At 33.3% G+C, this 13,227-nt stretch overlaps 1 protein-coding gene across 1 annotated transcript in view; it reads left to right on the forward strand.

Annotated features, from left to right (window-relative positions):
- zfh1 (Zn finger homeodomain 1) overlaps window positions 1-9,742 on the forward strand; it is a 105,533-nt gene extending 95,791 nt beyond the window's left edge. The window contains exons 6-8 of the mRNA XM_069818443.1: window positions 4,050-4,335; window positions 5,998-6,247; window positions 8,489-9,742. Of these exons, the coding sequence (XP_069674544.1) occupies window positions 4,050-4,335; window positions 5,998-6,191 (480 nt within the window). The 3' untranslated portion in view covers window positions 6,192-6,247; window positions 8,489-9,742. The remainder of the gene's footprint in view (window positions 1-4,049; window positions 4,336-5,997; window positions 6,248-8,488) is intronic.
- Window positions 9,743-13,227: the final 3,485 nt, after the last annotated feature.

Raw genomic sequence — 13,227 nt, forward strand, 5'->3', positions numbered from 1 at the left:
TCTTCGGTGAGAATTTTTAGAGGTTTAAGCTAGACATAAACTTAAATCGAAAAATAAAATAAGTCTTTACTGCCATGTTCGGTTCAAGTGATCCATTGTAAACAATTTGATGCTTGTTTCCCCATATACAGTACATACCTCAAAAGATTACGTGAAATGTTTATACAGCTCCAAACTAGTTCATAGCCCTGAGCACTGATCGAAGCTGATAGCTTGCGTAAATCGGTGTTTACCACAAAATAGGCCTAACGTTACGTATGTTTAGGGTACTTGGTAAATTCAAAATGATGTAAGCTATGTATTTATTTTATGTTGAATAAGCCAACTTGTTCATTCTATACCGCTTTGTAATCAGTTTGAGTATGGTCTCTTATATCTGCTTGGTATCTGTGCAAATGATCTTTGTAGGAATAACAGTTTAGTGAACTGTACTTTGCTTTGAAAAAATTGAACTTTCACTATAGGTGACTAACTAGAATTTACTGAGAACAAATTGAACTTTCGCTATAGGTGACTAATTATGCTCTTTAAAGTACATTGAGTTGTTTCTTAAATATATTTAAATAACTTCATTATCTATATTTATTTAGAATATTCATTTGCTTTTTCTAGAAAGGTATACAGATGTTACCATCGGTATTCTGTTCAGTGCTAAGTGTACTTAAAAGCTAGTTTAAGGGTCATACTGATAAGAACTTCAGTCGTCTATTCCAAATATATCACATTACTGAATTTTCTATTATGCCTTAATCATAATTATCCAAACGCCATTTCAAAGCACAGCAGGTGATCAAATTACGTAATACATGGTCTATTTGCTCATTTTTCGTAGCATTTGTGGCTGATGAAATTGCTCACAGCATTCTTCAACTCTGTGTTTGAAACGTAGAGCCTTTTGCGGACAACCTGCTTTATGATTCGCCAAAGAGAATTGTCTGGCGTGGTGACATCTGGGCCTCGTGGCCATGTCAGAGGTGAAGAAGAGTTCTCGGATCCACGACGAATCCACTTATCTACTTATCTCCGAAAAGATAGTTAAGACGAATTTTCACACTCATGGCGAAATGAGCTGGTGCGCTGTCTTGTTGAAGCCACACAACGTAAATATGTATTTCCTCTGAGATTTAGGAAACAAACATTCGTTAATCATATGCAGATAAGTCGTATGATACACCCTATATAAGTAACTATAACGTCATTGGATACATCGACCATCGAAAAAAATACGGTACAAGCAGTTGATCTGTTATCCCCGCCTAAATCATAACGTGAGGTGGATTCTGTTCAGTTTCTTCACAGAAATTTGAATTCTCCTCGGACAAAGAAGAGAAACTTAGATGAATACCATATTCATTGGAAAAAATAACTTTGCTTTTACCATCTCTCTTTGTGAAATGACGAAGAAGCAAGTTGCATGCTTCTTCGCGCCGTTTTGAATCCAAATCTGATAGTTCACTGTGACGTCACAAGTGCCAAGGAAAATGAGCAAACGGTATCTGAAGATGCATATATCTCTGCAAAGACCATGGAATATATGTGAATGTTCTGGATCCATAATAGGCATGTCAAATCATTGTAAATATATATTGATGACAGTGGTATACGGACTTTTCGCCCACTCTGTATGCTTAAAAAAATGAAGATTAGTCATCTTGATTATCCTTTGTTTATCGCTTTTTGACATTAAATTTGAGGTTCACGAATCAAAATTCAGTCGAATAAAAATATGCTAAGTTCCGAAGGGAAATAAATTCGGGCGTCCCACGTCTTAAATTTATCCTGGTACTCAACGAGCATCCTCGAAGCAAAATTTACTCGTCATTTCTTGCTAATGCCATCATTGGTCATCATTCTCGCATGTTATCCTGTCATAGGGGATAATGAATTCCTCTCGTTGACTCCTCAACCTTAAGGCTGGTTCACAATAAACCGGGAATGGAAGCGACAATGAGAACGAGAATGGAAATATTGTTAAAATAAATGTATTTAAATGTGAACATTCACAATTAACATTCACGTTCCTGTTTCCAGGCTCCGGCAAGTTTCTTGTTAATTGTGAATGCTCACATTTAAATACATTTATTTTAACAATATTTCCGTTCTTGTTCTCGTTTCCGTTCCCGGTTTATTGTGTTTACTGTGTCTTTATAGTCTCCAAATAAAAGCATCAGGATTTACTTAAAGCTCCATGAATAAAAGCTTAATTTTTCGAGAATCAGTTTATTCATATTAATTTCCAGTTGTATGGAATAGACCTTGAAGTTTTAAACAGATACATCTATTGTTATGATGAAAGAAGGTATTTCAAATATCGTGCATTGGCATGAATAAATAGTTCCGAACATGTATAACTTTTAGTATAAGAATAAAGCAAAAAATTAAAGTTACAGGAAATTGCAATCAAAGTTTAATCACAGTCTAGTATATACAGTCACGAAGCTCAATACGTAGCAAATATGCATCCATAGATAGTTGCTAACCACTAGGATCGCTGCTATCGCCTCATTACAGACAATGCGAAATAATACCTGCACAGTCTATTGTTCCTAGTACCCTCATAAACTCAAGCTTCGTGACTGAGGTATATATACTGTACTAGACTGTGGTTTAATGTTATTAAAAACCCAGTATGGTACACCAGTGGTTTAAAAATGACGTCACAGCAACTAACAACGCCAGAAATGCGCATTAATTTTATGTAATATATATTTTTATGTATCAGAGATGATTTAATAACGTGGAATTCTGGCTCGAACACAGTACAGTAAGTTCAACAGTAAATAGTGAAACTAATAATTATCCCTCAGTGCTACTAATATAATATAAATCCTCCAAGCTATAGTTCATTCTTGATCTATCCGAAAATCACATAAACCTCTTCTTCAGTCAACTTGAAACTAATCTTTTCACCCAATCTTAATTTTAAGAGAGACATATTGATTATATCTGTCTTCGGAGTATGTAACATAAATTATGTTTAATTGTTTGGTACACTCTTGAACACTTGTATAATCACTGATTAACAATAACTTCTTTACTAGGTTAATATTATAAAAATACCTGGCTGGCTAGTTTCGAGGTGCTGTCCCTCATTGTCCGAAGCCTAGTGCCTAGTGTTAAATTAGCCTATGCTTCTTTATGCACCTTTATGATGGAAGAAAACATTGAATGTTATCTTACAATTCATTTTTGATTTTTCAGATAAATCAGTTCAAGATTCGCTAATATGTTTTCGCGGGATATCAGCCGAGTTAAGATTTTGGAATGCTCCAAGCTTTCGACTGCTATCTCTGCAGCCATCTTCAGGGAAGTGATGTCCGAACAGAAAGTCGAAAGGTTATATAGATGTGGCTGTCTCAGGTGAAACGGGATTGGTTGGCGGATCGGCCAATCCCGTTTCACCTGAGACAGCCACATCTATATAACCTTTCGACTTTCTGTTCGGACATCACTTCCCTGAAGATGGCTGCAGAGATAGCAGTCGAAAGCTTGGAGCATTCCAAAATCTTAAAATTCCCGGCCCCGGATTGGCCGATCCGCCAACCAATCCCGTTTCACCTGAGACAGCCACATCTATATAACCTTTCGACTTTCTGTTCGGACATCACTTCCCTGAAGATGGCTGCAGAGATAGCAGTCGAAAGCTTGGAGCATTCCAAAATCTTAACTCGGCTGATATCCCGCGAAAACATATTAGCGAACCAACGCCGAGAAAGCCTCAAATCATACAGTTCAAGATTGTAAATGTATTTCAAGGTTTTTCAATGATATGATTTATCATTTGCTAAATCATATGATTGAAAAACCTTGAAATAAATTTATAATATTGAATGTTATGTTACATGATAACATATTTACAATTGATATTGAATTTGAAGAATGCACTACTGATACTGATAACACAGCTGTTTTGATACTGTGAGTGATTACATTCCAAATCTAATAACAATGCGGACTGTTCTATTATGAAGTTGTATTGAAATTATTACTCATTTGGGGTTTGCTCGTAATGATAGATAATTGAGTGATGTATGTTCTTTGTTCAATAGGGTTACTTTGATGGAGGTGACACAACAGACGAAGCAGATGACTCCGTCTGTGGTGTAGGTGGGAACCAAGATGCAGATCATAACCACATGATGGTGGATGACGATGGCTCGCCCAACAAGAGACACAAGCTTTCTCCTGCACTCAGCAGTGGTGGCAAAAGTGTACTGACTGGTGTTGGAGTGGCGGGGTTGGACGGTGAAGCAGAAGGACAGTTCATCTGTGACCAATGTGATAAGGCCTTTTCCAAGCAGAGTTCCCTTGCTCGGCATAAGTATGAACATTCTGGTAAGTTATTTTAAGTAAAACGTTCGTTAATAAGGATTTACCCAGGTGAATTTTTCGTGAAATCGTAAAAATAATGTTCTTGTATTTCTTGACGATGACGACGACGACGAGGAGGAGAAGATGCACTGTAGTGAATAATGTAGGATATATTATGATCTAAAACTTTTATCTAGTTTGATGATATGGTATTGATAGTACAAGGTTATGCTGTGAACAAGTATCACGGTTATGGTGGGATGCTAAAAAGTGTGACGAGAAACCAGGTACAGTAAATAGAGTAGATGTGAAATTGTTTAGAATCTTATACCTCAAACAGAAGAATCCGATACAGCAAAGAGACGAGTTTTATAAACTTAGTTAATTATGGGTAGGTACTGTACTAAATACAGGAAGTTCCTAAAACAAACTTGTTCATGTTAAAATATTTGTATTTCACGTTGCAATAATTGAAGGACTTAATTGTTAAATGTTTCCAATGTTTATGGTAAGAATAATTGCATACCTTCATTTTGTTCATATCCAGAATCTCCTTTTCCGCAAGAATTTGAAATTTATTAGAACTGCTCAAATCTTTTTTTTAGACATTTATGTTCTCAAATAAAATTTGTAAATTAGAGAAAAATAGCTTGTGGTCTTCCAACATTTGAGGAGTTCAAATTTGAATAATTTTTCTTCCTTTTCGTCACTCCTTTAAGAAGAACCATTGGTTACCATTAGGCCTACAGAACAAAATCGTATCAGTTTAGGTCTAGGTCTGTATAATGGCATTCTAAAATGAAATATATTAGAACTGCCCAATTTGTTTTAGACATCTGAAAAAAAAAAAAAAAAAAAAAAAAAAAACCGATGAGAAGAAATCAGATAGTCTGTATGTTCTCAAATCGAATTGGAAAGTTAGAGAAAAATAACTTCTGGAGATTAGATTATATCTTTTCTTTCTTCCTTTTCTCCCCCCTTCCTTCCCCTTCGAGAAAAGTTGTTAGTTACAGAATAAAATTGCATTCCAGTTTATATCATGAAGTTTTAAACTATATTTGATTAGAATAGTTTTTCTGTAATTATATTTTTGATCTGTTGTGGCTTATATATTTTGAGCCATTGTTTCCCGGGACTCCCTGTATTTCTTGCTCCTGGTAGACAATATTGTAATAATCTTTCCAATAATCCATTTGTTGTACATGGACCTGCCGTCAGGAGGCCTATATTTATTCTTCAGTACCAGTAATATCTTGTAAATTCTAGATGTTTAAGTTATGCAATATGTTTTGGTTCCCCATTTTTTCCTTCTTGATATCCTATCACGCAGCTCAAAACCTACATCTGTGCTCTTTGAAATGAATACTTTTATATTCCACTGACATAAATAATACGCTGCAATATAAGCAACTGGTCACTGCCATACTTCAATAACATTTAACTGTAATATTTTTTAGCTATATTTTGAGGAGCAATTCTCAATTTAAACATGAAAATTGTTGTATATGTACAGCACAGAAGAATTCTGTTTTCAGGAAAAAATCTCATTTCAAACAAGATATCAATTGTTACATTTGTACAGAACTTAAAAATTATACCATGGGGTTTTGTTAGTGACTAGAATAATACTAAGCAGTCCTTTTTATAGTATTTTCTTTGACTTTGATGTTTCTATTATTTTTACAGGCCAGCGGCCACATAAGTGTGATGTGTGCACAAAGGCATTCAAGCATAAGCATCACCTGACAGAACACAAGCGCCTACACAGTGGGGAGAAACCTTTTCAGTGTTCCAAGTGTCTTAAGCGCTTCTCACACTCTGGGTCCTACAGCCAACATATGAACCACCGCTACTCTTATTGCAAGCCGTACAGAGAGTAGCTATGCCTCACAGCTACCACCACCTGCACCTGAGAGGCAGGCCCTCTCCTCAACTGGTAAGTCTCGTGAACCATATTGTCTGTATTTGACCAGAGTCAACTAGTACCCAGTAGTATTACGTGGTTTAGCTGTCATTTGACAGGAATAAAACCATTTACCAATCCTAGAGGGAGTGTGTCGAAGTAACTTCAGTTGTATGTCCATTCATAACTTTTACAACTAGAATCGAAAGACTGGCTAACAAGGACGAAATGCTTGTTTAAAAAATAAACATTTTACTGTAACCACTGTTAAATTGTAAATATTGGAGCCGAGGGCAAGAAAGTGGGGAGGAGAAAGAATATTTTCTGCACTGAACTTTTAAACGAAGTCCTTTGGCGCTCAGTCTTTAGAGTTAATATATAAAATTACATAATATCTGTACCTGATCAAGAGGAAAACAATTATGTTCCCCATTTTGGATACAGTTGCTCAAACTATATCATTTTGGGTACAATTTCTCAAACTATGTGAAAGTTTTCCATCTTTCTAAATGTTAAACCAAATATATATATATTAATTATAAGTGTTACTTAAATGCTAATGTATTCCGTTACATTCAGCATTATTTTAATTACCAGTACCGGTACCTAAGTGTTTACCAAAGACGTGCAGTAATACTTTTATAATATCCTTACAATTCGATAAATTACTTTATAATACAACATATTTTTTGTGTTTAACGTATACATATATCATTAAGACATCAGCAGTCTAATCAAAATTAATGTATAATGATCTCACTTTATGCAGGGTATTTAACTTCGACTTTATAATGATTACCAGTACTTATAAAAGTTCCTATTAAGTTACATGCTTATTGTAGAATTTAAGCGATCGCAAAGATATTCCTTTTAGACTATATGAAGACATAGATCCATGCTTTCATGACCTCTGCACTAAAATGAGGTGGTGTGGTTGGCCACTCTGGAAGTTTTGACGAGAAAAATTCCACCACAACCCAAGATTGAACCCAGAGTCTTCTAGTCTGTATCTAGTTGCTTTATCAACTTACTTTCCTGGCTATCAAAAATCTAACTCAGTTATGATATACCATTACACGCCCAGTGTTACATTTTAGTTAAAATTGTTTTTCTTTTATGTATGTAATGGATGCAAAATGTTACGGCAGAAATTATCGTAGACTACACGAGATAAAATCTGAATTACAGATTATAAAACAAAATTAAAGATTTCCTGAAATATGGCACTAATTTATTAAAATAGGAACTAATATTTAGCCTTTATATTAATACAAAGAAAACATACACGTATGTATTATACTGTACCACTAAGTACATCTCAATAAACTAAAGAAATTGCATATTATTATTTTGTTATTACACGTTTAGTTTACTGTATAAAAATCATGAATACTAATTTCAAGGTGAAATTAAATCATTCTACTATAGGATTTAGTGTTTACCTAAGTAAAATCTATATGATAGGCTTACTTTTGGTAAACTATAAATGTTTCTGCCCACAATTTGTTGTGGTTAAATGGGTTAAAGAGTTCAAATTATATCAAACAAAGATAATAATTGTTCAGAAAGTAAAATTATTTTTATTGTAAGGGTAAAGTAAACCTATGTTCAGGTTGCACTAGAAAGTAGTACGACTTAATTTAAGGCAGAGTTAATTTTACATTCATAATGCAATGCTTTGCAAATATGACTTTAGCCATGAAGAAGGAATGTTTTGGGTTCCTTTAAAACCGTTCGATTTGAAGAATGATCTAAAATACGTGGTCTTCTTTCATGTGAAGTAAAAATATTTAGGACCTCAAAGCTCATTTAACAACCAAACATACTGTAATTTTCTCGTGTGTAATGTCTTTGGTGTTTTTTTTCTTTTTCTTTCTTATCTTCTTAAAACCCTAATGGACAGACATATCTTAAAATAATTCTAATTCTGTATTAGAATTTTTGTTTTCTTAAATAGTAAAATTATATTAATACCGATATGTAAGAAATAATCATTTGTCTTTATCTATAGCAGAAAATCTAGGATATCTATAATTGTTTTAGTAAAAGTAAGGGGATATATGGTTGAGGCTTCTGATCTGTTTCAGAAATGTTTGTGGTAATTATAGTGTTCGTGGTGATGGATTAATTATGAAATTCTCTTTAATCCTGTCTTAAGAAGTAATGGTGTTTTGATCCGCACAGCTTGGCTTAAATTCTTTACCTGTAGCTTATCCAATTACTTTGTAGTTTTCTGTTGGTGTTTGGGTTACTAATTTTAATATCCTTTTCTAGCATGACATTGGGCTGCAACTGTCCCAGGCTGGGAAGTGAACTCTGCTGCTTGCTGACCACTCCTTAGAATAGTTTGTTCAATATTGTAAACACGAGACTTTAGCACATGATTCCTTATTCACAAAACATTCTCTTAATATAAGCATAATAATTTTTTTCTATTCTTAAACTTGTTACATGTTAATAAAAGTTCTGCAATCCTGGAAAAGATCTTAAAAATATATCACCAATGTTGATTTATACATAAATTATAATCGTAATGAAATGCAAATAAGGTACCGCTACATTTAAGCAAAATGAAATGACAAGTTTGGAAGTGTCAAGAATCCTGGCATACATGATGGTCGCAGCTCTTGAAAATATATATTACCATAAGAACATACTCTAATCTTGCATATGTTTCGTTACATTTTCTATTGCATTTATTTTATATGTACTATTATTTGTAACTTGTTATGATGGCTTGTCTTTCAGCATTTACAAACAATTTGAAGTTACGTAATAGTCAAAATCAAATGATCAATTCACTCATATTCTCTGTTAAATGTAACAAACTTCGCTATGTCATCACCATGAAGCATAATATAAATTAATACCCACTGTTTCGAAGTGCTTGGATATAAGCAACTTTCATACGTGGTTATGGGTAGGCTATTTGCAAATCATAGAGGATGGCAAGGATAACACATTTTCTTTTCATTTCTAATGTGTTAGAACATTTACTGGATTTCATAGAAATTGCAGATTGATAGTATTCCAGAGTTAATCCCAAATATAATAACTCAATCATTGTGTAGACACAAGATTTCGTTCAGCTTATTCGAATTTTGGGGAGAATGCTGGATGGGTTGGATATTTATGCTGAATTTATTCAAAATAAATAGGGAAGCAAGACTCTAAAATGCAATCCTGTGGTCATTAATTTTCAAATCAGTGCATTTGATTGATTGAATCCTGCGGTCATTAATTTTCAAATCAATGTGTTTTATTGATTGATTGATTGATTGATTGATTATCCTTTGGTAGGTTTTTCGGGAATAACTTAAAATAATTCATTATCCTTAAGAAGGAACATTTCGTATAAAATATTTACATTGCATTTTATTTTAGTATGCATTATTTATCTTTTTTGACGTAGGTATTAGTAGATCTTTTTAGTGGGTTATTTAACGACACTGTATCAACTGGTAGGTTATTTAGCGTCGATGGAATTGGTGATGGCGAGATGAGGCCTAGGATTCGCCATAGATACCTGACATTTGCCTTATGATTGGGGAAAAGCCTAGAAAAAAACCTAGGTTCAGGTAATCCAACCCAAGTGGGAATCGAAACTATTTAGTAGGTCTTTAGATGCATTTCCTTCAAGAAATCAATTCTGCTTGGTGAAAGTTAGTCAACTACTGATTAAGTTTATTTTAAACTATATATTACAAGTTGTACTGTATATTTTCTAATTTCATGCTTAACATGGTGGTGATCTCACAACATCCATTAGAAGTAATTCACATGAACTGTTACAATGCTTTAGGTAAGGATTTAATTAATATTCTTACTTGTAATTATTTTGTTTTAAAATTCTGAATGAATTTGTTTTGCGTTCTTTTCCTCTATTCACTTTATATTAGTATTACCGAAAAAAAAACGTTGAAATTTAATTATATCGTTTTGTGAAAATAACTTGAATCATGTGTTATAGTAAAAATTGGAATGGTGTTGGAAAATTAAGTAGGGTCTATAAATTGTAAGACTTCGAGCCTCCATAGTGGTCAAGATGGTACAGACATCTTGAGGGTTTTTTATTGTATTACTGAAGGAAATAGAATAGCCCTACATCATTTCAGAGATTTCTCAGGGGTTAGAGAGTTTAGTGTTAGAGCTGATGAGATTGTCTTGAACATAGGGATGAGATGCCTTTTCTGGCATGTAGTAATTAACCTGTGACCTGAATATGATATATTTCTCTGAAATGGTTGGACTCTTCTTCCTTAGTGACACATTAAAAGTAAGTCAGAAAATCCTGGCACAAAGTACTGTATTTGAGTAAGAGTTGAAGATATGTAACTGCAAGTGCCATTGAAGAAGAGATTACGACATCCTTGCAGCCTGGAATAGTGCTACAGAATAAACGTCCTGCCTATATGTCTGTGTATCTGGATTGATTAGTAACCCCTTTCATCAGGGGTTGTATGTATAAGAGGGAGAATGGATCACAGTAAGAGAGTAGTTAACTAACCTAGGAGTCAACAGCTTCCACCCCCTCCCTCATTCCCCCTTAAACAAAAAAGAAAATATCCATTATGAACACACTTGAGAAATAGAATGCACGTATAAGTTACTTGACAGAAATTAGCAGGATGTTTTAAGGATGCGAAGGATGCGAGGGGTTAATGTTGATGATGATGTTGAATTTATAAATTTACTTCTGATCTTCTTTGACCTGAAGAATGTAATAGAAAATGCAATAAATATATTAACGGCAATTTTTGGTACAGTTACTAGTAGTATTTATTTACAGCATATACTCATAAACACAAATTCTATATTTGTATTGAACATAATGTTGTTAAGTGTGTTAGAAAAGCTTGTATTCATAAACATACCAAAAGTCAAAGTCAAAGACACTAGCAATGGAGCAATTTACAAATATATATTTTAAAATTCGTTTTTACTTAAACGTTGTATTAGAGTACTGTTGTTATGAATTGTAAATTAATTGTAATTATATAATTAATTATATGCGAAATAGCTGGTACTAACAACTGATGATAATTTCAGGTTTTCGAACAGTTGACTATTCTTAGTAAAACTGACTACTAAACATAGTAGTATTACATTACAAAAATTTGAATATATTACCAACATCAAACGGATTAATATTTCTCTAGACAGTGAAATGACATTTAAATTAGAAACAAGTGTATATGAAATGACTTAACTGTTACAAAAAGCTTAAAAATATTGGATATATTAACGATATAAAAAATTTTATTGTATATTCTCTTCATTTGCTTATGTCTTCTACAAACGTGAAATTTATGTTCATAATTTTCATTCTCAGTCAAAGAAGAACATAAACACGAAATGAAAAATAAAAAGCATCCTGTTTCTCAGGTTGTTTGTTCATTGTTGTTCTTTATAACATGTTGTAATGTTTTTCTCTCTCCCTTTACTCATTTTAATACCAACATATTGTAGCCATTTTTCATCTCTCTCCTTTTTAAAATTCCTCGCTTTAGTGGTATATAATCTTGCCCTGTGTGCAGGTCAGGAAATATGTTATTTCAAACATTGTTTCTGCGCATTTACTTAAATTCCATCACTAGCTATAATATTATTAAAATATTAATTTAAACAGGCAATTTGTCTTTCAGTTGTCTGCATTTAGTGTTATTGTGGTACATTGATCTGTGCAGGTATTACAAAGAAGTAAACATTAATCTGTATTTTAAATTCAATTTGGACATATATTCCTCACTTATTGAAGTGATTAATGATTTTATTTCGGTAAGAAATTTACTTGCTTTCCCATTTTACTATTATTGTTGTCTATCATTTTTCCTGATCTGTGACAAAAAAAAAGTGAAAAACTGTTTAGTGGATTTCCTGTATTGTAACATTTATCATAATCTAGTAGTATTTGGAAAAAACTTTTTGAGATATCCTAGATTCATTAGACATCCCACTTTATTCTGAATCTTGTATGTAATTAACTCAAAAACAAGTCTCTCCATTCCTTAACTGTTATCCAAGATGGAGTGTTTATACCCTTTTTAAATGTTTGAATCCTTTTAACAAAGTATTTCAATATTTCAAAGTTTTTCTTCCCTTCGTCTCTTTCTCTCTCTTATTAAAAATTTTAAGACCCTGATACCTCCAATAGCCCATTACATAAACAATTTTGAGATTGCAGATGACTCGTAGGAATGGTGTGGTGTAGTAATAAAATAAGAAGATTGATATTAAAAATAAAAGGGAGGGTCTTCACAGTGTTGTTCATTTTTAAATATGTACGTCCATCCATTGTGAAACTTTTACATCTTCTTTATTTTAAACATGTTCAAGAAGAAGGTGTTATTGTCAACAATTTTTTTAACGAAAAAATGTGTGCCATAAACGTCGGTCCCTCCCCCAATTCTCCACGGAGGGATGTTATCTTACTTGTAGCTGTAGTCCTCAATTCAGGAAGTATGAACGTATTTTCTTCATTGTGTACATATAGGGATATTATTAGGATATTACGGTACCTGTACAATAATACTCAACTTTTTGGCCAACTGAGAGGTGTATTAGAAGTGATTAAAAAAATTATAAATTCAGGGTGGAACGTAGATGAGAAAAAGCTTGCTGTCATTGCAGAATGGGATGCAAGCATATTTTCATTCATCTCAACCCAAAGACAAAGATGTCATGAATTAAAGAATAAAGATTTAGTAACTTTCCACAATTCATTATGTGCCAATGATTAAAATAAAATGCTAATGAGATAAAATCAATTGTCTTCCACCACCTCAGCTGAAGTACAGTTTTGAACGACAAGAAATGCAACACAGACTGGCCAGCTAGTCAAATATTTACTTCGAAAGTGCAATTTGAACTGAGGCAGGAATGTAAAAATGAGAACTTCATGATATAAATCAGAGCAGAAGAGGTTATGTCTCGTATGTGTTTGATTCTGTTGCTGTTGCGTTTACGTATGGTTGTCTGAGGTTTCAGAATTGATGGATGAATGGTAAAATAAG

The sequence above is a fragment of the Periplaneta americana genome, chromosome 2, assembly GCF_040183065.1.
Source record: "Periplaneta americana isolate PAMFEO1 chromosome 2, P.americana_PAMFEO1_priV1, whole genome shotgun sequence".
In the NCBI taxonomy this organism is placed as follows: Eukaryota; Metazoa; Arthropoda; class Insecta; order Blattodea; family Blattidae; genus Periplaneta; species Periplaneta americana.